Source organism: Bombus huntii, chromosome 12, assembly GCF_024542735.1.
Source record: "Bombus huntii isolate Logan2020A chromosome 12, iyBomHunt1.1, whole genome shotgun sequence".
Classification (NCBI taxonomy): domain Eukaryota; kingdom Metazoa; phylum Arthropoda; class Insecta; order Hymenoptera; family Apidae; genus Bombus; species Bombus huntii.
Window position 1 is genome coordinate 11,900,703 of NC_066249.1, and position 26,205 is coordinate 11,926,907.

The 26,205-nt window shown below is 31.5% G+C and overlaps 7 protein-coding genes across 12 annotated transcripts; 2 read left to right on the forward strand and 5 right to left on the reverse strand.

The window, feature by feature from the left end:
• Positions 1-93: 93 nt before the first annotated feature.
• Positions 94-1,430, reverse strand: LOC126871676 (single-strand selective monofunctional uracil DNA glycosylase). The gene is made up of 3 exons (XM_050630734.1): positions 604-1,430; positions 395-544; positions 94-321 (listed from the first exon to the last, which is right to left on the reverse strand). Exons 1-3 carry the CDS (start codon positions 1,210-1,212, stop codon positions 211-213), a joined length of 870 nt encoding a protein of 289 aa, XP_050486691.1. The 5' UTR covers positions 1,213-1,430; the 3' UTR covers positions 94-210.
• Positions 1,431-1,494: 64 nt separating this feature from the next.
• LOC126871663 (RNA helicase aquarius) lies at positions 1,495-19,099 on the forward strand. Of its 2 annotated transcripts, XM_050630697.1 has the most exons (16): positions 1,495-1,761; positions 1,903-2,008; positions 2,087-2,723; positions 2,818-2,996; positions 14,206-14,319; positions 14,666-14,769; positions 14,862-14,973; positions 15,056-15,269; positions 15,565-15,613; positions 15,687-15,922; positions 16,007-16,394; positions 16,478-16,726; positions 16,807-17,164; positions 17,254-17,510; positions 17,589-18,723; positions 18,806-19,099. In XM_050630697.1, exons 2-16 carry the CDS (start codon positions 1,925-1,927, stop codon positions 19,034-19,036), a joined length of 4,347 nt encoding a protein of 1,448 aa, XP_050486654.1. In that variant the 5' UTR covers positions 1,495-1,761; positions 1,903-1,924; the 3' UTR covers positions 19,037-19,099. The 2 variants fall into 2 exon arrangements, with proteins under 2 accessions (XP_050486654.1, XP_050486653.1); XM_050630696.1 differs by having other exon boundaries at positions 1,495-2,008.
• Positions 3,035-5,646, reverse strand: LOC126871672 (probable G-protein coupled receptor Mth-like 5). The gene is made up of 2 exons (XM_050630726.1): positions 4,492-5,646; positions 3,035-4,367 (listed from the first exon to the last, which is right to left on the reverse strand). Exons 1-2 carry the CDS (start codon positions 5,285-5,287, stop codon positions 3,715-3,717), a joined length of 1,449 nt encoding a protein of 482 aa, XP_050486683.1. The 5' UTR covers positions 5,288-5,646; the 3' UTR covers positions 3,035-3,714.
• LOC126871674 (probable G-protein coupled receptor Mth-like 1) lies at positions 7,324-12,903 on the reverse strand. Its single transcript, XM_050630729.1, has 9 exons — positions 12,667-12,903; positions 12,309-12,362; positions 12,150-12,237; positions 9,837-10,095; positions 9,158-9,450; positions 8,986-9,064; positions 8,747-8,907; positions 8,408-8,645; positions 7,324-8,274 (listed from the first exon to the last, which is right to left on the reverse strand). Exons 3-9 carry the CDS (start codon positions 12,232-12,234, stop codon positions 8,076-8,078), a joined length of 1,314 nt encoding a protein of 437 aa, XP_050486686.1. The 5' UTR covers positions 12,235-12,237; positions 12,309-12,362; positions 12,667-12,903; the 3' UTR covers positions 7,324-8,075.
• Positions 19,100-19,274: 175 nt separating the features above from the next.
• Positions 19,275-20,623, reverse strand: LOC126871682 (uncharacterized). Its single transcript, XM_050630747.1, has 3 exons — positions 20,588-20,623; positions 20,284-20,507; positions 19,275-20,032 (listed from the first exon to the last, which is right to left on the reverse strand). The coding sequence occupies exons 1-3, from the start codon at positions 20,621-20,623 to the stop codon at positions 19,291-19,293; spliced, it is 1,002 nt and encodes a 333-aa protein (XP_050486704.1). The 3' UTR covers positions 19,275-19,290.
• LOC126871678 (uncharacterized) lies at positions 19,577-23,027 on the forward strand. 5 transcript variants are annotated; one of them, XM_050630741.1, is made up of 6 exons: positions 19,577-19,694; positions 21,346-21,454; positions 21,541-21,600; positions 21,672-21,873; positions 21,940-22,046; positions 22,114-23,027. In XM_050630741.1, exons 2-6 carry the CDS (start codon positions 21,383-21,385, stop codon positions 22,375-22,377), a joined length of 705 nt encoding a protein of 234 aa, XP_050486698.1. In that variant the 5' UTR covers positions 19,577-19,694; positions 21,346-21,382; the 3' UTR covers positions 22,378-23,027. The 5 variants fall into 5 exon arrangements, with proteins under 5 accessions (XP_050486698.1, XP_050486697.1, XP_050486694.1 ...); XM_050630740.1 differs by lacking the exon at positions 19,577-19,694 and adding an exon at positions 19,721-19,819; XM_050630737.1 differs by lacking the exon at positions 19,577-19,694 and adding an exon at positions 20,638-20,784.
• LOC126871668 (adipocyte plasma membrane-associated protein Hemomucin-like) lies at positions 22,570-26,100 on the reverse strand. Its single transcript, XM_050630713.1, has 4 exons — positions 25,488-26,100; positions 25,199-25,407; positions 24,679-24,964; positions 22,570-24,593 (listed from the first exon to the last, which is right to left on the reverse strand). Exons 1-4 carry the CDS (start codon positions 25,595-25,597, stop codon positions 23,492-23,494), a joined length of 1,707 nt encoding a protein of 568 aa, XP_050486670.1. The 5' UTR covers positions 25,598-26,100; the 3' UTR covers positions 22,570-23,491.
• Between the last annotated feature and the right edge of the window lie 105 nt (positions 26,101-26,205).

A 26,205-nucleotide genomic window follows, 5' to 3' on the forward strand; every position in this document is an offset into this window, starting at 1 on the left:
GTTTTAATAAGTTAAATTTGACAAATTTTCATAGAAAAATTATCAAATACACATATACACACATATACACGCACACAATAATACTTAAAAAAGTAATATTAGAAATTACCACAAATTTATAAAGTAATATATGTAACATAAATAGTACAGTTAGGTAACATGAAATTGTACTGATAAAGAGCAAAAAATTATTTTTCTTGTCAAGGTATTTTAAGCTGTAAAACATTCAAGTAATCCAAACTCACTTAACTTTTGTGTTGCCTTTTCACTCCAATTTTTATTATTCACAGCACGTGGACTTGGATGAGGTAAACATAAAACCTAAAAACATAAAAGAATTACATATATTTCTTCTATATCTATTATAAACAAAATTCTAATAAGTGGTAATTACCTTCACAGGTAATTTTGAAGACTGAACTACTAATTGTGCTCGTTTCTCTGCATATCCACCAATGCCAATTATAATTTCAACTTTTAAAATCTTAATTGCATCTGCTAATGCCTTGTCACAAGCAGAATGTAAGATTTGTATTTCTGGTCCCTAAAAAAGTAAGACATTTAATATATAAATATGACTATAATAAAAGATAGATATATTGCCTTTATTTCTGCTGGTGTAATGTTACAGCCTTTTTTATTCATCAATGCAATAGGGCAATAATTATGTATATATGCATGTTCAAAGAATTTCTCTGGACTTTTACATAATTCTTGAAAAAGACCCCATAATCTTTTCCCGCTGATTTCACTACGAGTACATTGAAATCCGGTTACTTTTCTATTTGGCTGTTCTTTGGCTGGTTTTCCAACATGTCCACAAATTTTTAACCAGTCGCGAACCATACTTATCTCTCCAAATGGAACACCAGTTTGGGACATACCCCAAGGACCAGGATTCATTCCAAGAAACAATATTTTCTTAACAGTATTACAATACTTTTGTACATACATAGTGTGTATATTAAATGCATATTCAAGTGGACTATAAACATACTCTACTGGCAAACGGAATGTAATTTTTCTTAACTCAGTAGCCAAATTATGTTCCACTGACAATAATTGTTCAGAAATGTTAAGTGAAGTATCACTTGTAACTATACTATTTTCTTTTTTTTCTGAATTATCTTCATCTTCTGATTTCATTCTTTTAGGATTAATATCTACTGAATCACTATCACGTCTTGTTTTGGTTTTTCTAGAATTCGACATTATAATGATCTCTTCAATAAAAACTTTATTATATTGTTTTTATAAACTGTTTTTAAAAATTTTTAAAATTACACATATAAATTCAATTTAATATATTTAAAAAGTGCAGACAATGTGCTTAGCAAACACTCACACATGTACGACAGTTATTTGAATTCAGCAGTAAACGTTCGCAAGGAAGTCTGTTCATTCTTCACTCATTAATAGACAAAGAAAAATATAGTGAAAAGAATAACAGAATGCGCATCTTATATAAAAATGAAAGAGACATATGAATTTACCTCTACTATCCTCTTTTATATTAATATCTGATTGTAAAATTATGAATTTATCAACAATATTATTTATAATAATAAAGGACAATAACAATTGCATATGTACCAATCATATGATTTAACTTTTCGCTTTAAAATATTCTCTTTAACCAACAGAAATGATTGGAGCTTTATCTTAGCCAATGCACAATCGTGGTACTGTGTGTATGAAAATATAAAAATTTTATATGAGTACGTGCTGCTTGATAGTTACTGGTAAATCTGAATAATTGTAGTAAGTACAGATTTATTTGGAAAGAAAGTGAAATAAATGATTTTTATGACTGTATACAGTTTACTACATAAATGCATATTACTTGTTATCATGTCTAACATTGGTTAATTTTTAATCTTAACCTTAAACTTAACCTTAAAGTCAATTGAGTCAACGGCCCAACATGGAAAATCAAAACGCTATGACAGTTAAAAGCAATAATCCTGCTCCTACAGTGGAACAGATTAATGCTGATCGTATAACACAGGTATTTATAGTTAAACCTACTTTATTACATGGATTACACATATTTTTTCTTTACATCTATTTTATTAAATAATTACAGCTTGCAAATAAATATTGGGCACCACATACTATGGATTCACATCTTCCATTCAGTTCACAAATAGTAGAAGATATTTATATCCAAGAAATATGTGCATCTAAATTTTCTATTCGAAGAATTATGATGTTAGAGTTCAGTCAGTATTTAGAAAATTTTCTATGGCCATATTACAATACAAAAATTGCAACTCGTGCTCATACCATGTCCATTGTTGTTATGGTGAATGAAAAATTTCGAGAACGTGTTCAAGTTTGGAAAGTATTTGAGAAACTTCCAGAATATTTTTCTGAATTTTTCCAAAAAGTCTTAGAGACATGCCTTGAAGACAGTATAATGGACTTTGATTTGAAAGAACAAACAGCATTGATCGTTTTTTTGAATCATTGTTTTAATTCCATGGAAGTATTATTAGTTAGAGAAGAAGTAAAACGGCTGGTGTCATTGTCCATGTGGATTTCACTGCAACAAGGTCGTAGAGAATTAGAGTTTAGGAAATATCCAAAGTGGAGAAAGTACTGGAAGGTTATAATGAAAAAAGATAATCCTGAATGTAAAGAAAAGTTAGAGTGGGAACGTAAATTTTTACACAGATTAATGATAAAATTTATGACAATATTGGAAACAGTACCAGAGGAAGGTAAATTAAACCAAATAAAAATCTAATCTGTTTTATATTGTTCAAAAATAGTTTTGTGGTACAATATTATAATTTGCTATTTACTTCTCAATAGGACCACTCTTACCAGATAAGGTACGATATTGTGAAAGGTTTCTTGAGTTAGTAATAGATTTAGAAGCTCTATTACCAACTAGACGTTTCTTCAATACTGTTATGGATGATTGTCATTTGGTAGTGAGATGTCAGCTATCCAATTTATTACATCGTCCAGAAGGTGAATTGTTTGGCCAGGTAAGTTTCATTTCTCAAGTTTTTCAAATAAATAGAAATATCTAGTATAAAAGGATATATTGAAATTGATTTTATAAAAATGATACACCATTTACAAAAGTCATATGTTTGTACAAATATAAATATTATATGAATATCTTAAAAGTAAAAAATTCCTTAGAAGATGATATTTTTATAAGAAATGATAGATGCAATGATAATGTTTATGGATGTTTATATATTTTGCGATTAATGTTATATTTTATACAGATAAGTGCACATTTTCGTAAGGCATAAAAAATTTTGTTTCAAGGCACTTATTATTATAAATTCCAAATTATTCAAATAGATAAATACATATTTAGTATAGATATATTTAAGTTTGTATGTAAAAAGCAATGAATCTATCAAAAAAGATACATATAAATATTATATTCTCCTAGAATAATATAATTTTGTTGATTTTAAAAATTCTTTTAATTAAATACCATTATATACAATGCCTTAGTTTACTATTTATGGACGTTATGTTCCTGCCGTAATAAAACATGTATTTGTTAATATGAACTAATATGATATATTCCTTGTCGAGCACTGGTTTGTGATATAGACTATCATTGCTAAATATGTTTTTCACTTGATATGTTCAATCAAATGTGCAAAATACAACGCTTTCATAGAACAAAATTATTTCATTTGAGATCGAATTTCATAATCGATTATACGATTTAAAAATTGTTTAATATCCTGCGTTAATGGCAGTCATTTCTTCGCCCCAATCAAGGCCTTCGATATTTTCGCCTGAATTACAGCAGTTGCATGTTTTACCAAGTAAGAATGTAACTCTTCTTTGTCCAAATACGCAAACGTATAGTATTAAAATTGCCTGTAGCAAATTAATAACGATATGACAATACTCTAACGCTTCGTAATTCAGTCGTGATAGCAGGAATAATAGCCAACCGGTACTCATTATCGCAAACAGGAAAACGAACATTCTAAAGCTGTATTTCATTTTATGATGAATTCGACCGTATGTGCTCATTCTTTTAATCCTGTTCGCGGTTGTTAATACGAAAGATAAATCAATCATTATCGTAAATGCGATCGATGTAAATAATACGGAAATACCGAGCCAACCGATTGTTTCTTGAGGTGGATATATCTTTCCACCAACGACAGGTTTATTAGTTTCTAAAGCAAAGTGTGCAAAAATCGCAGTGCCCGCTATGCAAACCGTCGAACCCCAAACATACGTAGAATAGTAACAGTACTTTCTGCCGTCAGTTACTCTTAAAAATACGTTTCGCGAACGGAAAGTGCTCCATACGTAGTAACCCAAGGCGTTCAACCAGAAAAATGCAGCTAGCAAGGAGACATACATGACGGTATCTGAAAGAAAGAAATATTCTCGTAAAAAGTTAAGCATTTTTCAATCGAAGATATCCTAATTGGAATTGGAATTTAATTTTCCATGAATAGCTTGAATATTTATGAATATTCATGTATTTCATACCGGCAATCATAAAACTGATGTGATTGCCGAATTCCGTGAAAATCCTGACGGTAGACGCAGATTGCCCAGCTATAAGGCACAGAGTCATACTAGTTATCATGTTTCCCACAAGATCACGCAGTTGTGGTAGAACAAAATAAACAACCGCGACAACCAGATAACTAGCTATCGATATAGCATGAAAGGTGGGATCGATGGCATGTTTCATCAAATAATTTGTATCGGACCATGTAACGACTACGTCGGGTACGCAAATCATCGCGTACATCGCTACCAGTCGATCTCTGCTCAAAATTGCTTTGTCAGCGCAATAATGTCCGAACGGATAATCATAATGAATAGAAACCGTCTCCAGATCATCTTCGTCCATTGAATCTGCATTGTCGAATCCAAATGCACCATTATATTCGTTTTGCTTTCCCTTTGTCAAATCGGTGGTGTAGTGTCGCAACACGCCAGTTGTCAGTATCGCAAGCCGATCCTCGCCTGATCGATAATGATATACGTTCCATTGATGCTCGTTGGGTTGACACTTAGGTCTTCCAATCTTCAGTTGATAATTCGGTTTAACCGGTTTGCTCCTTGATATACCATTGACCTCCTCGATGAATTCCGGTCTCCACTCCGTCTCGTTCGTTTCCGTCAATGGCGTGCACGTGTCGTCTACAAGAAGCTCGTTGTGCTCGCAACACTTCGCCACGCTGATCAAATTTGCCTTCCCGTCTGTGTTTGCAAGAAGGGGATGATTCCCCAGTATACCAACGATGATAAGCAACGCACTCACGAGATAATACATGTCATCGAATCGGCACCGTTCCTACTCTCGCGTCTTTGTTACCATACATTGGTTCCGTGCATTCATTCGTCAACCAACTTTCCGCCGTGGCCGAGTTTAGCGTTGCTCGTGATCGATTTCGTGATGGCTACCCTGACGTTATTTCAACAGCGTTGTTATTCACTCGTTCATTTTAACGCAACGATAATAGGACTACTCGTGTGTTCATCGTCATACCTGCCAATGCCGCCTGCGGTAGTAGTTACCCGCCTAGCGAGACTTACCCCTGCCATACTCGCCGCCATCGCATCGCATCCATTTCCATTCTCTGTTGCACTATCTTTTTATCTCTTTTTCTCTTCCGTTTGTTCACTCGCACGCTGGCTTGCTTACTCTCTTTTTCTCTCTTTCCCCCTTCCCTATGGCTGCCTCATCGCTCTCCCTCCTCTCGTATACTCATCTTTACCTTTCTCGTTTACTTTGCATTTTGGCTTCGTTGGTTCTTCTTCCGATATTCGTATCTTCGCATTAATTTAACTTGTAAAAGTTCGATTTGCTGTATGATCCGAATATTTATAATATAATCATCTATAACATAATTATTTATAGCACGTTTATCAGCATTTATGCAATGGTATTACTTCATACTTTATACGATTAACTGGTGCTTTATTATATACGTGCGATTTGTTTCGCAGTTTTTAAGCGGCCTCTAAATATTTGATGAAACTTATGGATGAAACTTATCTTGAGGCATGCCTCTAGAACAGGCCCTGGAATTGGATATAGTGACATATCTACTTATAATCAGCAGGTTTGAAGCAGTGAAATGACATTTTAATAGCTATATGTATACGAAAAAGATTGTAATTGTTAGGTATAGTTTATTATAGTATAGTTTAGGAATGAAATCAGGTCTAGAGGCATGCTGGAAGTACATACATATGTATATATCTGTATCATATTGCACAATCGCTCCTTGAAATTACAACGCGTTTCTTGGTTTCGCACAGCTTCTAATTATGAATCTTATTCGTAGGAGATATAATAGTCATAATTGGAAGTTCATAAAATTTCCTCCTTTTTTACATGGTTAATTTGGACATATTTTTCAATCAATTCAACTCATTCTCGTTGACTACAACGAAAATCGATGTGCGAAATCTTTTTCAATGTAACAAATCGATTATCATGTATCATAATATGTTTATTTATGATAACGACATATTTATTTTATTATTTGCACGTTTATTTTTACAGTGCAACTTATCGCATTTGTATAATATACAAACGTAGATATTTTATGAATAATGAGCAAAAAAAAATGTTCAAGATAGACTACGCTACAAATGTTACGGATAGCCAATCAATCTCTACATAAATAACCATCTTTCGACGGAAAATTATCTTATACGTGTACAAATTAAGGTCTAAATCATCTTACAAATAATTCACTGTCTGTTATACTATATTACTCTATATAAATTAAAGAATAAAAATATTCTGAAATTGCCGGTAATTCGAACTTGAAGTCCAAAGAATCGTGTTGCACACGAGTCACTGCTAAGGTATTAAAAGTTTTGCATTTCTCGCTGCAGTAGCAACCTTTGCGTTGCTAAAATATTGATCAGTAACATGTTCCGTCGCCATGGAAAACGTCACGTTGCATTCGTGTGTGTATCACGACAATGCAAATCCTCATCTTTGCAATGTCGATACTAGCATTACTCATAGTAGTATGTGGGTAACCACGACACACGTCATTGTTGTTTTGCGCTATTGTCGTTTATCATGTCTTCGTGCAACAAATTAATTGATTACTCGCGCAGATTGTTTTGTTTAATCATCGTAATAGCTTCACGCAACGAGAAATACGATTGTTCAATGCAGCGTATCAACGATAATTTAGTTTTTACTCTACCTCTTTTTGCACACCGTAGATTATTTTGAATTTTTTAATTAAATAATTTTTTAATTTGTAGAAAATTCTATCTATCTATTTCTACATGACATAAATATAATTTCTAGAAAGGAAAAGATATAAAACTTACGTGAAGTAATATTAAAATTACCTGGATTTTTTTATTCCAATGGATATAATGCTTAAATTAAAAATGACGCTTAATTTTATTATCATACTTAATTGACGTTGTTTACATAATTCATTTTTTTTTGTCTCTTATATTTATTTTAAGATAGAACACTTTCATTTTGTTCGTTATGGTAGTAAAAAGTATTCTGGCAACTTCGAATGTTTACGCTCATATTTCGTGTGCTCCAGCGTTCGTGGTTTTAACGTTTGCGATATCTGTCGACTAACACGTTTTTAATGACTCAAAGACGTCAGAAGTACATGATGATGTAAGATAAATCGTCGTCTCGGAAGTGTCGCGTCAGTCGATTAGAATGAGAAAGTTTGATACGGACGCCTACGAAGAAGATAATAAAATTACTAGATTACACGAAATTGCCATGATGAGTTGTGAACCTTCTTGTTCTTTAGCTAATCTACAGATCGGCAAAAATCGTATGATAGTAAATGACACGATAATTAACGCGATACTTGTTACTGGGCAATGTTTGTAGAGATTCTTAAAAAACGTATTTTACGACGATTCATTAAAAGAGTATTAAATTCTATACGATCTTTATACGACTATGTTACTTAAATAGAAGTAATTCTTTGTCTCATTGTCATTACTTATGATTATCTTCGACTAGTCGAATATATTGGTATAAGAAGAAACTACACGTCTTATTACGTTACGTTATTAGCGACGAAAAAGAAACAAAGTTATTTTTATAAACACTAATCATGTTGCGATAATTCGACTTCTTCAGGTAGTACTTCCTCGCACTCTTCATCCTCGTAAGCTGCCCAAGATTTTGGAAAGCCAATCCCACAAGGTCTCTTTTTTGCCAACAACTTTCTCACTCGTTTTCGCGTCCCAACCAACAAGAGGAATATTATAAAGCCTTGTAATGCATTCACTATATCCATCGGTATCCTAAATTGGAATTAAGAATCAAAGTATGTAATCAAGCATCAACGTGTCTACTATATCTTAGCAATTGAGAAAATTAATTTCTTCGACGAGATTGTGACTTATTTTGTTGATAAACAAAAATGATGGAAATTACCAGAAATCTTGTTTACTATGATCAGCATACGAAAGCACTTCAAAAATCCATGTTACGCCCATGAAAAGTATCAGTTTGATGTAAAGCAGGCATTTAAAACGAAGTACTCGTAATTTGCTTCCGCTATAGTTACGATACTGATGCCACAATCGCCAGCCAGTTAGGCCGAGATAGATAACGTTTAACGTCAATAAAATACTGATTGGGCCATAAAAATACGCCCACGTTTGTTCATGCCCTATAAAAACATAGACGATAGTCGTTATTCAATAACAAGATTAATATATAATAACGGAGACTATTAAAAGATCGTTAGTTTTTGAAAGATATTGTTCTTACCATTGAACCAACAGCTACTTTCTCCAAAACCGGGTTTCAAATGGTTTCCTTCTACGTGATGAGTAATCAAAATTGCAATTAATAAGCATAATGGTCCACTCCAGCCGATAATAGAATAAATAGTAAAAAGCATTTTATCTCCGATCATGAAATCTTTAAACCTGTAGGAATAACAAATCAAATGATGAATATGAATGAACTAGATCTTTAAATGTTTTTATCGACTTTATTGGTTTTACCAAACTATTCTCCATATATTGAATGAGACGATGTTTAACCAGAAGAAAACAGCCATAAAACCGAAATATAAAATAAATCCTAGAAGAATAAATGAATTATTGATTTAAAAATCGTACAATGTAAATGAGTAATTGTGATATAAATAAACAAATGATTATCAGCATGTCGTACCTAGAGAGACACATATATGATAATCATCATCGTGCGAGTTCCTCAACATCTGAATGGAAAGGATGATATAGCTAACTGTTAATGACATGACTACAGCCATCATTGCTTTATCTTGAATCTCTCTTAATTCTGGTAGCAAAACATAAACCGCCAAGGTGATGATCAAAAATATGGCCGATATGATACTCAGGGTGCAGAACAATGTGTTTCTCCATTGGATACCGTCGTATTCGGTATCCGTGCATACCAAAGCAATTTTGACACCATTGTTCGGATTTCTTGCCACGCAGAACCTGAATATTTAATTAAATTAGGAATATACAAAAAAAGTGCATAAAATTTAACATATTTAAGTGTCAAATAAGCTTAAATCCTGTTTTATTCATATTTTAAAAATAGAATAGAAAGAAGAATATTAACAAACAGTATTATGTCGATTTCACGGATTATCTTTAATCCTCGATTAGTGTTGCTGGATCGTGATCCACGAGAATTTAGTTATTCATTTATTTCAACTTTTATTCTGTGTTTTATGTGATAAACACTACACAAATTAAGATATATGAGCGAACTGTTATGGACCCCTATGACCCAACGATAACAGTTGAGGACTAAACAAACTTCTTGAAAAAAATTGCAAACATCACTGAAAGAAATGCAACTGAAACACATCGTTTACCTCTCTGCTTCTATTTTTGTGGATACCGTGTCTACAAACTGCAGCCACGGTTTCCCATATTCCTCGATTATAGTGAAGTTATCGGACGTGTACATTTCAGGATTGACTATGTACCAACCAAATGAGCACGCGAGATTAATCGCGTTGCCATCAGAACAATTCAGCGTATGTAACCACATGAGACCATCCGAACAGCAATTGTTGTCTTTCGCCTGACTCCATGTGATCGCCAACATTAATAGACTGATCCATAGCAACCCTAGAAAAGGGTAATTCATCCTCAGACACACTCGATCGTGAAAGTTTCGCTCTTCATGAAAACTAAGTAGATTATATCAATTATTATATATTGAAGCACACACACTTGTTATTGCTACATATATGGCACTATAAAGATCGTTTTCAAGTACTTTTAGCGAGAATCTCCATCGTCCGATTTTTGTGTATATAAATGAGTATTAAAACGTATTTATATTTGATACATAAAGGCGCCCGTTTACTTCGAACTTGTGGCACTCGTGACGAATATCACGAATGTATCGATACAATCTGAAAGCTTGAAAGGGATTTCACGAATATCGCTATGATATCACAACGATTCCAATATTTTATCTTTTCTATGTTTCAAGAAGTTCTTATTAGTTTGGTAGCAAAATGAGTGGTAATATGATGAAATTGTTAACGATGTCAGAATGAAGGCAAATAATTCTTAGAAGGAATAAGACGAGAGAGAACATCTTTTCCATTCTAATATTCATTGTAGGTCGATGCTTCTTTTTCTGCCCGCGTAAAAAGATTATAAACAATGTATTTAACAAAATGATTAATTCCATGTTCTCGATAAGATATGATATATTGCAGAAAATTGTTCTCGTTATCGGTAATTGAATATCGAGCACGTTCGGTCTGGGAAACAAAGAGATTCGCGTTTAAAAAGACGCAGTTGTAGTAATATAGTTCACTGGTGGTTGTTATGTACGTATGCAGTATGAAATGACTGGATCGAAAAAAGAAAAGGGATGTTTGTGCTTCTGTTAGCGAGAATGCTCCTTATGCCCTTTTCTTAGCTTCCTCAATGCCTGCACGAACCATTGCTCTTTTTCATTGAGCCATGTGCAGCACGTGTTTTCTCTTGCTTTTTACGATTGCTATGGTATCAATGCGGCTAATTCAATTTATTCAAATTACGTTAATGAAGTATTATTTGTATCGTCATTTTCTAATACTTTACAATGTTATGTTATATTTTACTTAAATGAGTACAATCAGAAAAAAAACGATTTTATCGATATCTCAAAATTGATACATGTTTGTATTCATTTGCATTTCATTTGTATCATTCAGTAATAAACATCGGGTTCTCATAAAGAAGATGAATGAAAAGTTCGCTAAACACGCGCGAGAATGGCAGAATCAAATATTGTAGACTTCGTATTTATAGAATTTCCTATTTATTAAAGATAGTTTCGTGAAGTAACAGAAGTTAGTAATGTGAAATGATTTAATCATTGGCGATAACGTTATTTGCCATACATCTTCAATATATCTGACGCACATAGAGCGTATCTATGATTTTTACTGCCCCTGGCTTCGACACTTTCCTTCTATCAGTTGCTTTAACCGTGATCGACGAGAGAAGGAAAATAACAAACATGTAAATTCTTTCTCTTTTCTCGCATGATGCAACACGTGTTTTTGCATGTAAAATTTCATGTTTCTTCCTCGAACGAGAAAACCTACATCGTCATTCCGTCGAATAATTCGTTGGAAATTCCTAAAAACACACACGCGTCTTAATCTATCATAAACAAAACCTCCCAACGTGTTACGCGCCAAACATTCGTTACAACGCAAAATCTATACGAATCCAAGGCCTCTTTGGTTATTTATCTAAGGCAAACTATTAGCTAGTATTCGAAATATCTGTGACGTACTTTGTAACAACATATCCTTCCCTCAATGAAATCTATTCAGTAGATTCGACAAAATTTCCAAGTAACTCGATGAGTAATTAAGTTAATACTTAGTATTTATCTCAGTCCAAGTATTAACTAGTATTCATCTTCAGAATGCCTATGGCGTACTTCACAACAACATACCTTTCCTCAATAAAATCTATTCAAAAGACAAGACAAAATTTCAAAATATATCACGAACAGTGAATTAAAAACCCGACGAGTAGTTGAGTTAATATTTAACGCAACTGAATAGAATATGCATGTGTGTGTGTGTGTGTGTGTGGTTACACACACACAGAGGGAGATAAACAAAGAATAAAAATCAGAATAATCCAATCAGTAGAGCTTTACGTACCTTTGACTGGCAATGTGCCCGAACGCCTGCTATAATTCACATTCAGCATCATCTCTCTGATTTTTATTAATACATTGCTTTTCATCTACTGCAAAACGAGCTTGTTTCAATAAAATTCACCAAATAACCAATCAATTCAATCCCATTAATCATATATACCTGGCAATCTTTATTGTCGCAGAAGTTCAAAATAAGGATCGTCTTTTTTGTTGTCTGATGAAAGATTGAAACAAAATCTTAGAGATCAATCTTGGGACCGATCAAAAACAGCCTTCGCTATTTAAGCTCGACTTAGCATATTAATTCTGTTGGTCTTAGCATATTAATTTGTCTAATTTTATACTCTTGTCTCGTTTGATAAACATACAACGTTAGAATGTAAATTATCAGCGGATATAGCTTTTCACCATCTGGATTCTTGATTTAAGAAAAACTGTACCGAAACACGAAGCGCTTTCGTATCGACGAAAAACTGATCTCGATCGGTTCTTAAAGAAAAAGAAGAAAGAACAGTCACCTTCTATAGCCACTAGTTTTTCCATTCACTATTAGAACGAATTACTCGATCTACTCGTACGACAAATGAAGATTGTAAAACGAAGAAGTGGCAGATAACCAGACAGACACGTTGACACACTTGCGTTACGCGTGGTACTGAACAATTGTAGATGAAGCATTGATGAGCCGGTCCGAGATATGAGATACTCCCACTGTGGTCGAGGTACAGATTTCTTGGCTGGCTTACAACCAGTGCAGTGTTCAGTGTGCCTTTGTATCCTCACGAGGAGAATGGGTTCCTGTCGAACAGGTTCACCGATGCCTTTATTCTAATTTACGATCCTCTTCCCATCTTCTACGTTTCCTTAGCTATTCTGTCCCTCTTAATTGATATTTAATCTCTAATATTTTTCCAACTATCCAAGATACGTTGAAGTATTTCAAGTTTCCCGTATGTTGTTTATCTTTTAAGTAAAATTATATTGTACAGGCTGTTACGAAACAATAATTAAGTATTTTAAAATGAACAAAGAAAGAGATAATGCTGGCATAGAAAAATGGATGTTTATACATAGTTATGCATTTATAAATTCATATTTTTACCAACATAATAAAAAAACAAGCGAAACTTACATAAAGATTTGTTTCATCTACCGATTACTGTAACGCATACTTTACCTAGGATATTTTGTATATTTTTCGCGTATCCAAAAAATTGCCTCACCTTAAAATTTTCTATAAATGCATTAACAACCGCAGTTTAACGGTAAAACTTAGGTTTCTTCCAATTTCGAAATGGTAGATGGAAATATTAATTAGGAAGGGCAGTATTCCTCGTTAGTCATCCATAATCCACCTATCATAAATTACGGAAAGACCGAAAGGTCAAAGCTTAAATAAACTACTGCAAGATAAGATTTTATAAGTTTAATACGCTAATAGCAAATTAATGTCATGTTGATTTTATTCGTACGTTATAATGTAGAAAGCGTGCTACGCATATATTCACAGGATTTTTCTGACGAGACATGGTTTATTATAACCTTGGACAACTGACACAGCCTTGAATAATGTTACATTTAATCCACATTGGCACTCGCAAATATAATTGATTTGCAGGCGTCTCTTCATTCATTGTAATGGTATTTTTTTGCGTAATATTTTCGTCGTGGAGAATGATTAAACAGTCTTGTTGCTTCATCAATCTCTACCGAGGTGAACTTTGAATGGACATAGATATGTGTATTTATAAAGTAATAATTGATAGAAACAGCGGAAAGCTCATTAAGGGATAGGCTGTACCTTAAATAAATGGATTAGTATTCGATATATGCATAATAAAACATAAAAAATAATTAAACAATAGCAAGTGACATCGGAAATCACTTGTGAATAGTAATAATGTCAAACGAAGTAACGTATTACGAATCTGCATAGTTTTAATAGTCTACATATTTATTTATCATAGACATTTATTTTTATTTATCACATTATGGTGTGATAAATATTATTGATTATATTTGATATATATGATTATATTTGTTTATTCGATTTACAGCTATTAGAAATGTTGAAGTTTTACGCGAGGTTTGAAATCAACGAAGAAAGCGGCGACCCCCTCACTGATCACGATATGACACAATTGCATTACACTAAAATTACTTCGCTTCAGGTATGAAACATAACATATATTTCGAACGCTTAAGAAACTATTGCTTTAAAAATTAAATTTCTTTTTTATCTTTCTTTTTATCGAAAAGAAGTAGACAATTCCAAGAAAAGAAATAAAATATTCTTTCTTATCAAATAATGAAAATGACAAAATTACTTGTCTTGCTATTAATTGATATGTTAATTCTTGTAAATAAGTATTCAACTTTCGAGTTATGCATTATTGAAACGATTTTTCCGCATCATTTGTCAAATCATCAACGTTCTCGTTAGAATGGGCGTTCACATATTAAAACCAAAGGAGTACAAAAGCATAAACCAACAAACAAAATTCAAACTGTGCACAGAAAGCAGTTTTTGCGAAGTTCCCGGACTTACGAAGCTTTGCGTTGGCGAATGTGGCGAGCGTTGATACGAGAGAAGCTCTTTATAAACACTTCGGGTTACTCAGGTAATCTCTTTACAATTTGTATCTTATTTATTGTATGCTTTTCTAAAGAATTATAAATCATTTTCATATTTTATCTCTATGCGAATTTTCAGTCAAGAGAAGCTAAGATCAATTGCAAGTTACCTCAGTTTGGTACCATCGGAAGAACGCGAGAAAGATGAGAATTGGTACCGGTATGATATAGACTTTCTTCGAGAACTTTTGGTAAGTTAAGTAAAAAGAAAGTTAGTAAAAGAAGGAAGAATAGAAAATATAGATTTAACATTGTGAATAATATAAACTTTAGATTTCACGTCACGAGCGTAGAGCTTCTCAGTTAGAGGAGCTTAATGAAATGCCACTTTATCCAACAGAAGAGATCATTTGGAACGAGAGTATTGTACCGACAGAATATTTTTCTGGCGAAGGTTGTTTAGCTTTGCCAAAATTGAATCTGCAATTTCTTACTCTGCACGATTATTTACTGAGAAACTTCAATCTATTTCGACTTGAATCAACTTGTATGTATAGAATAAATGTAATTAATTGAAGTAATATAGGATGATCTTCTCACTAGTTGATACAAAACCAACGTCGCCAATCATATCGCGGATAAACACTCTCATTTTTATTTCATGGATATACACACACGTAATCGTCTCTGACCTAACACAGAGCCATTATCGATTTGCGATATTAAATCATATGTATAGATTAGCATAATGTTATCACTGTGGAATAATTTCATTTGAATCAACTGGCGAAAAAATCATCCTGTAATATAGTACAGTAAATAATGATATGAAATATTTATAGATGAAATACGGCAAGATATCGAAGATGCTGTGAGCAGACTAAGCCCTTGGTAAATTACCATATTTCAATAAACTGAAACCATTAAAAAGTATATTATTAATAATATAATGTATTTTATCTAGGCGAGCCGAAGATGGTGGTGTTTACTTTGGCGGTTGGGCTAGAATGGCTCAACCTATTACACAATTTGCTGTAGTCGAGGTAGCGAAACCTAATATTGGCGAGAAAAGACCATCCAGAGTACGTGCTGATGTCACAATAAATTTAAGTGTTCGTAAAGAAATTAAGTCTGAATGGGAAAACCTCCGGAAACACGATGTCTGTTTCCTCATTACAGTTAAACCACAAAACCCAATTGGTAAGATTTCATCAAATAATTTTAATTATTTTATTGTACTTCATGTAATTAAAAAGGCAATTAAGTCAATAATTTAACATGCAGGTACAAAATACAGTCACAAAGTACCTTTTGTACCACAAGTTGGATTAACAACTGTACGAGGATGTGAAGTTGAAGGTATGTTAGATTCAAACGGTAGAGTAATCGAAGATGGACCTGAACCACGCCCGATTTTACCTGGAGATACTCGCACGTATAGAGTTTGGCTAGATTGTAATCAATATAGAATTGATATGGATAATGCTAGCCATGGTGGTGAAGATGTATATGAAAGTTTTAACATCATAATGAGACGTAAACCTAAAGAGAATAATTTCAAAGCAGTTTTGGAAACGATAAGAGAGCTTATGAATACAGAATGCGTCGTACCCTATTGGTTGCATGACATAATTCTCGGATATGGTGATCCTGGTGCTGCTCGTTATTCTAGGTACATCAGATACAGATATTATACTTAAAATATACAATAATATTAAAAGTTTCTAGATATTCCATATTTTTATTTTCTTATAGAATGCCAAATGAAATTGCATCAATGGATTTCAATGATACATTTCTTGATATAAATCATTTAAAAAATAGCTTCCCTCAATATGAAATTAAGGTTTCTACCAATGATGAATCGAAATTAGTACGTCCTTTTCGTTTAACATTTGAAGATGTACTTGCGAAACATAATGTTGAAACCGTAAAGAAAGTTATCAAAATTGAACCTCATGTGCCACCCAGTAGAGGCCCTTATAAAGCTAATGAACCAAAAAAGTATGAGGAACTATTTTTTTCCTTCTTTAGTGATAAAGTAAAAGTTATGTATAATAATATTATATACAATTTCATTCCAGAAATCAGATTCCTTTTACACCAACGCAGGTCGAAGCCATTCGTGCAGGTATGCAACCAGGATTGACGCTTGTTGTAGGTCCTCCTGGTACTGGTAAAACGGATGTCGCTGTTCAAATTATATCAAATCTTTATCATAATTTCCCGAATCAGAGAACCCTTATAGTTACACATTCTAATCAAGCACTGAATCAACTTTTTGAGAAAATCATGGCACTTGATATAGATGAAAGACATTTATTGCGTCTTGGTCATGGCGAAGAAGCGCTAGAAACTGAGAAAGATTTCAGCAGATACGGTAGAGTTAATTATGTTCTAGCTAAACGTTTGGATCTTTTAATGGAAGTTCAAAGATTACAGGTTTGTAATTTACAATATGAACTACAATATGTATTATATCTATTACATATGATTTACATGTATAAAATGTACAAAATTAATGGTTTTAGGAATCTTTAAACGTAAAAGGTGATGTCGCATATACATGCGAAACAGCAGGACACTTTTTTATGTATCAAATACTCACAAGATGGGAACGCTTTGAAACCAGAATTAAGCAAAGACAGGGAACAGGAAATAATGCACCTGCTGCTTTTATCATAGATGAAGAATTTCCATTTCATAAATTCTTTGACAATGCGCCAAAACCATTATTTAAACGAAATTCGTATGAAGAAGATCTTGAAATAGCATGCAGTTGTTTTCGGTAAATTTATATCAAATAAAGATTTTGCATAAGAAAATATATTTATAACTAAATTTTTATTAAATATCATTCTTGCAGATATATAGAGCGGATTTTTGCCCAATTAGAAGAGTTTAGAGCTTTCGAGTTATTACGATCTGGCTTAGATAGATCGAAATATTTATTAGTCAAAGAAGCAAAAGTTATTGCTATGACTTGTACTCATGCTGCTCTTAAAAGACGTGAACTAGTAGACATGGGATTTAAATACGACAACATTCTCATGGAAGAATCTGCTCAAATTTTAGAAATTGAAACTTTTATACCGTTATTACTACAGAATCCACAAGATGGATATAATCGATTGAAACGTTGGATAATGATAGGAGATCATCATCAGTTACCACCAGTTATTAAAAACATGGCTTTCCAGAAATATTCAAATATGGAACAATCTCTTTTTGCAAGATTTGTACGATTGGGTGTTCCTACAGTTGACCTCGATGGTCAAGGTCGTGCAAGACCCAGCATTTGCAATTTATACAACTGGCGTTATAAAAAATTGGGCAATCTTGCACATGTGGAAAATAGCCCGGAATACTTAGTGGCAAATGCTGGATTCTTATATGACTTTCAACTTATTAATGTCGAAGATTTCAATGGAGTGGGTGAAAGTGAACCCAGTGCCTACTTTTATCAAAATCTCGCTGAAGCTGAGTATTGTGTAGCTGTATTTATGTACATGCGTCTTCTTGGCTATCCAGCGGACAAAATTAGTATATTAACTACTTATAATGGACAAAAGCATTTAATAAGAGACGTAATAAACATAAGATGTGCTAGCAATCCTTTGATAGGTCGACCAAATAAAGTAACAACGGTTGATAAATACCAGGGTCAACAAAACGACTATATATTACTATCTCTCGTGAAAACTCGAGCTGTCGGTCATTTACGAGATGCACGACGATTAGTAGTCGCTATGTCAAGAGCGCGTCTTGGCCTTTATGTTTTTGCTAGAGTATCTCTTTTTAACAACTGTTTTGAATTAACACCCGCATTTGCTCAGCTAATGCAGCGGCCATTAAAACTACAGCTCCTTCCTCAAGAACATTATCCTACCGAGAGACTTAATAATGCTAATCTCTCTACTTCACCAATGGAAATTGAAGACATGCCTCATATGGCTAAATTTGTCTATGATTATTACATAGAAAAAGTTAGTGGTATAAAAGTAAGTTATATAGAAACTTTCTTTATATTCATTCATATCATAAATAAGTAAAGAGCAATAAATAACATTTAATTAATTACAGGAATCACAAAAAGTATGGCAGAAACCAGGTATGATGCAAACACCTAACAGTCCATCTTACAAAGTTCCTGCCCATCCTGGAGCAGATGATGATACGGATGATGAAGAAATTAATCAAGTGGAGGATGAGCAGGAAAATATCAAAAAAGAAGAGAATAAAGAACCAAAATTTGAATTAATTAAAAATTTAGTTGAGGACCTAACTTCGGAAAATGAAGGCAGTGATCGTTAGAGACAAGCTCATACATCTACAAATGAGCACTAAGTAATAATAAACAAATATTTTTACTAAAAATACTCTTTTTTTATTAAAATTATACATTATTATTACATTGACATGATGTCGAAAGTTATTATAGTAAGATTAAAGAATATTTATATTTATTAAAAAATATCATATTCTGATTTTCATATATTTTATGTATTTTATGTTCGTTTTAAAAATGTTTTAGATAAATAGATTCATATTTCACTTTGTTAATATTTTTATCTTAACGTGTGTTTTTCTGATTGTAATTTTTTGTGCCTTTCTAGTAACTTTTTCGAATTTTCGTTAGTTAGTTGAACACTTGACGGCACATAACTGTCATCAAATTTCATTGTCTTACTAGTAAAATCTGGATAATATTCCTCGATAGATGCTTTAATTCCCTTTGAATTGGGAATGTATTCTTCAGGATGTTTTAGAATAGTTGTACCACTAGGTTCATACGTTTCATAAGATACTTTTGATGAATCCATGGAATTTGGTACATATCGAACTACGTCCGCTACGCTCTTATTATCCGATACTATAGGAGAATATTCATTTGAAAATACTTGGATTTGTTCCAATGTACTCTTTCTACTTGGTATATAGTTCAAGTTCGTGCATAACTTTTTCGCCACAGGTGCGTTTGGTACATACTCCTCTAAGATATCATTTCTCAGATTGTCAACTGGTAGACATCTTTTAACTCTATCGTTTTTTGTGTTAATCGATTCCTTCGCTACTAAATCATTGTTTCCTGATTTTGTGAGTAAAGTATTCTTACTATCTTTTTGATGTATATGGTTGGAAGTCTTCCTGACTGGCTTTTCTGTTATTTGATTCAAAATATCTTTTTTCTCTATTGTTACTTTGGGCAATTCTGACTTTTCTAATTTCTTCTTTGCTGGGGAAACATTTACTCTAATAGTAGGTAACGATGTAACATCTTTTATACTTTCTGATGGTTCAAATGTATATCTATAGTTTGTAAAAATATCTATGTAAATAACTAACAATAATTATATATCATGATGTAACCATTGATGTATATATTTTTTAAATTGTAATGTAATAGGTTAAAGGCAATATTTTTATATGTAATATTAAAAATTAATATAATTTTTATATAAATTACTTTATTTATATTTTATATAAATAAATATATATGAAAAATAGCATAACTTAAGTAAAATTGAAATTAATATCGAACATAAAATGATTTTGCTTACGTGATTTCCAATTGTCGAGTAGATTTTTTACATTTGCATTTCTTAAAATTCTGAGGCGATCCTTCTGTTTGAACATTGCGCAAAATTGCTTTCTCCAAAATTTTATACAGTGCCACCCAATCCTCGAGATCAAGCCATTTATTAGTTGAAACCTTTTTCTCTTTAATTTTGATAGTCTTCTCTTGAACAGTAACAACAGCCGTAACTAAACAATCATTCGAAGCCTACGAACACAGCTTCTGTTTTACTTGTGCAGATGCAAGATCGTCTATTGACAGCTGTTAGCAGCTGTTAAATGAGATACCTTAATTACTTCCAAATATTGACCATCACGAAACATTTTTAAAATATATTGTAAATTATTAATAATTTGATTATTATTTCGTGAGTTACTTGCTCTTATTGTTTCACGGGCTTTTTGTTTTCAATTCGTTCAAGAAGTTCTATCGATGATCTTTTTAATATCGCCGCTTGTCACCTTGGCTCCAGTATTATGTCAACGTAATGCACCGACTCACACATGTCAGATATGTGAACATGAAAGTTAACTAAGATATTGTGTAAACAGAAGAAAAATTTCTCTTATAATTATTAACAGAATCCATAAATTTTTATACAGTATACAAAATTTATATATGAAAAATTGATAAAACTATATTGTATCATTTATTTAAAATAATTTTTATTTTATAAAGAAATGATATCACTTCATTGAAATTTAACTTTGATACATACATAAATTATTTAATGCGTTATTTCATGCATTAGATTAGATCTAAATTCAATATTATTACTTGGTATAATATGAATTATTAATAATATATTTCTCATAGAAATATTGATCTTAATGGAACTAAATAATAAATAAATGTTTGTATCTTTTATGTTAATTTAAAATTTTATATATGTATCTGCGAAATTAAACATTTTCATATGAGAAATGTACGAACATTCGCTATTTTAAGCTTTTTATAATCGAAGAATTTATGTAAAAATAACTGATGATTAAATATTTCGTTAAATATATACGCGATAAAGTATTTTCATATAGACGTATTTCAGGTACCATACTGCCTTTAAAGAAAAAATAAAAGTAATAATGTCAGAGAAAAAGCCAAATATTTTCGAAAGATTTATCATTTTTAGCGAAACAGACACCAAAACGTTGAAGGTATGTTCTAACCTACATTTTATTTTACACACAAACATTATTTTTATGTATATAATATAATTATATTAATTGATTTTTAATTTCAGATATTCAGTTATGGAATTGCTAGTATAAGCTTAGTGATTGCACTCTATCGAATTAGACCTGTATGTATAATAAATATTAATAATGTTTCATTTATTTCTACGTTTTGTATCTTTTATTGTCGTATTTTTAGTTTGCCAAATTTAGAAAACCATCCAGCATACCATCTCACTTTTTACAAAAAAAAGTTCAACTTCAGGGTACTGTGATACATATAGAACCAAATTATGGTACACTTTTAATGGTTGATCACAAACCATTAATATCTTTGCCTCGACTAAGTAGTCCGACATATTTACCAATTAAAGTAGCTGGTCTTGATGTAACAGCTAATGGTAGGTAATGATGAATTAAACATTTGAAAATTTATTACTCTAATAAAATAAAAAACATGCTTTTAGGTATTAGTTGGTTGCAAACAATTGTTAGTGGAAAAGAAATAACTTTCATTCCTTTAGCCACGGAAAAGGACTATGTAACTTGTATAGTATCTATAGAGCGAAATGAGGTAAATAGGAATTGTTAAGCTTGCTCTTTTTTTTCAGTGCACCAATTCACAATATTAAATTTTATAGAAACAAATAAAAATTGGTGAAGAATTAGCAAAACTTGGTTTTGCTATAGTAGCAAAAGATTCTCCAAAGACATTGATACAAGATAAAGACATCGTAAGCTATCATAAGTGTTTATTGAAAGCACAAAAATGGGCACAAAATAAAAGAAATGGACACTGGCATTTTGTTAAAAATCCTACGATTTTATGGCGAATCCAACAGAATTTAAATAATAAGTTGAAATCAATACTGCCTACATTTATAGCACAACAACTTAATATTTAACTACAGGTTTTTAATTCTTCTAATTCTATAAATCTTAATTTAAAAAAAGCTTATATACCTTTTTGTAATATATTAAAAATATTTATAGTAATAGTAAACATATAGCAGTTTTAAACATGTACTTAAAGGTTTAAAATTTTAAGCTTGTTTCTGGAGGAGCAATAACCAAAATCATAGAAGTAAAAGACAATATTTAAAAAAGCAAACATTTATTTTTATATCAGTTATACAACCTTACCAAATTCTATATAAAATTAAGAACATTGTTTAACACCATTCATGTTCAAAATTAATCTGCATATATAATACCCAGTTAAAGACAAATATATCTGCAAACATTTTGCATCAAAGAGTAATGCATTATTGTTATTTTCATACATATATTGTGTATAATATGTATTATACTCGAAGTAGAAAAATATCCTAGATTACATACAAAAATAGAAATTAAAAATTTAATGGAAGATTCACACATGGTATCTTTATAATCACAGAAAACATTTGAATTAAATGTGTAATTTATAAACAAATGTGATCTCTAATATAAATTATTTTATTTATAGAACAATTATTTTAATAGTTTTATTATACAATTTGTTCTGGAATGTTAATTCATATCAAAACAATATAACCGCCCATAACAAAATGGATTCTCTTTTCTTTTTATTTGGACCTCATCTTCATTATGCAGTTAAATAAAATTAGAACTTACAAAATGCATACATACACACGCATATACATATATCAGTATATATGTATGTGTTTGTATTAAATATTATATTAGTATATATATCATAATATGGAATGTTTTACAGAAACAACACCATTCTCAATCTTATATACAGATTTGACATATGAAAACTAATATATAATAAAATAAAAGAATTCTTTAAATATCACCTTTTTTGGAACATTGTTTAGAAAGTATAAGTAAAAACTAAATCCTACACCGGTAAGGAATGAAATGTGTATGAAATATGTACGTTATAATTTCATAAAACCTAACAAATAAATCGATATGTTTGGAATATGTAGAACTTTTAACATGGAATAGAATAATACAATGAGTATTAATTTAAATTTGGACTGATGTTTTCAATTTGTACACATTGGTTTATTTTTTAGTAGAATCTTCATTTTTTTTCATAGGTTTGGATTTTGCAGTCTGAGTTTCATGATCATTTTTTTTTACAGAATCTACAGATTTTGTTTTTATTCTTGCTTCATTGCTTTGTTGTGACAATTCAGGTTTAACTTGTGAATTGGATTTATCTTTCTTAATTTCCTTTGAATCTTTTCCAGATGCTTTAGGTGATGATGTTGTTGGTTTTGGAGTGGTAGTGGTACTGGTGGTAGTAGGTTGTGACGTTGTAGACTTCTGTATGGTCTCCTTTGGTCTTGTTGCATCTGAATTTGGTTTTTGTGTTGTTTGTGCCTTAACTGTTGATTTCGGAGGTAGTTTTGTAGTTGCTTCTTGTTTAACAGTTGATTTTGTCGATTTTGCTTCTACTTTAATATTTGGTGTAGCTGAAACTGTTAAAAGCGGTTCTTCCTGTTTTTGTTCCTTCTTAGCTGAATGTTTCGTATTAAGTGCTAAATCTAGAAATGCTTGCTTCAATGGGACCCTCATAATATATTCATTCCAAGGAGAACCAAACCATAAATATCCATTATGTATATAAGCACTAGAAATTTCAGTAATATCTTCTGAGTATAAAACATTCAAAATTTTTCCTGTTTTATCCATCCTAAGTATTATTGAATCACTCTTTAATGCTGTATTTTTTGAAAGATCAAATGAACCTACTGTATGTAAAACTCTTTCTGAATAGTAATTTGGATAAATATCTTGCAATAATTTAAATGGAGCTTCTATTAAATAAAGTAATCTTGATAACATTTTCCTTATATGTGGATGTGGTATCAGAGATTGAACTAAAAGAGGATGTTCAGAATCTACAGTGAAAATTAAAGTTACTAGAAAGCCTCCTTGCCCATCACTATGTACATTATCAGGTAGACCAGGTAAACCTTCTGCAAAGATTTCTTTTTGTCCAGCTTTTGAACCTTTTATATTATATTTGATAATGTATGAGTTAAGAGTACTTAGTACAATCAGAAAGCTTTCATCATCACTTAATAAGACACCATTTGCAAATCCTATATTTTTTACTAATACTTCATTTTTTTTTGTTGCTGCATTATATCGAATAAGCCTGTAAAGAAGTATTTACATATAAATATAAATATTATACTTATTAAATACCAAACTAAACTATACTAACTAAATTTGAAACTTACCTTCCTGATGGATTAGCTAAGAATGTATAGGTTGAATCATGAAGTGGAAAATCTACAGATGAATCTGTCCAATAAATATCTCCATTCTTTGCAATATCTAATGAATTAACCGTTCTTGGAATCTTTCCATCAATAGGTTCAGAACTGTTGATTATATTTATATACTGTCGTGTATTAACATTTACTTTGAAAATACCATAGTAACTATCAGCAACAAACAGTTCCCCCTTATCATTAAATTTTAGACCCAAAGGTCTACCACATTTTTGTTCTTGCCACAACCCATCTGTAAGTACCACTTTTATTCAAGATATGCATTTGCTTAAACATTTCAGTAATTTTGTTAATTTTTTTAAACAAAATCTAGCTTTATTATCTGAGCATGTTTGTATTTAAACTATTAAATTTGTTATCTTTGTGAATGCAATATGTAGAATTCCAAAAAAAGAATAATAATAATAATAAATATTTAATGTAAATAAATTAATATAAATATTTTCTAATAATTATTACAACATACCACACTTTTGTCCAAACTTTACAATAGGTTTAATTCGATTTTCTTCAATTTGTACAACATAACCTCCACGTATACCAGTATATATTTCTCCATTAAACGATGCAAAAGCTTCTGGACCTTTGATTTCTCCAGAGAATAATATTTCAGGACCTTGTAGTCGAATCTTTGTTACAGATTTCAGTGTTTGTAAATCCCAAGGAAGTTTCATACTGAAATATTTATAGTAAAAAATCATAATTAATTGTTTTACCTATTTGACAATTATATTATTATAAAATAAATACCATACCTATATTCGGAATATTCTGCATCTGGGGGTAAACCTGGTAAAAAGGTAATGACAGCTAAGAAGAAACTGACATATATTATTACGGTACCAATTGACTTTATGTACCCCATTATTTAAACAATCGGCTATGAATATTTTAAAGATATGGTATATTTTACGAGCAACTTTAAAAACACTAAGAGGCTCTTTTAATGTTTCTTCATCCTAATACCTATTGCACTGAGAAAAAAGAGTTACTACTTTTACGTTTTACGTGTTTCTTGCCACTGCAAATAACGGCATTCACAATTTTAATGGCGGTGTGTACCGCAAATTATGTATCTTTGCCAATGTCAGCAAAAGTTAGATCAAATAAATGCCACGCGGACGGAAGGTGGTGATATTAACAATTTCCGTTGACCAGAAGATTTTATTTATACTGACAACTCAGCAAAATTTTAAATAGTTATTTATATCTCTTACTTATCATCAATTGATTAAATGGTTAACCTTTGATTTGAATATTTTCTTTTGAACTAATTTTAACTTTCGAATGACACGTTAATTACAATTTTAATTATTAATTATTCGAATGAATTATATTTATATCATTGATAATATGGTATCAATAACTATTATATATTAAGAAAAGTATATACTATTTGACTCTTTTACAACAAACAGTAGCATTTTTATTCACATCTAAATGGAGATGTTTCTATCTTTCTTATAGTAAATG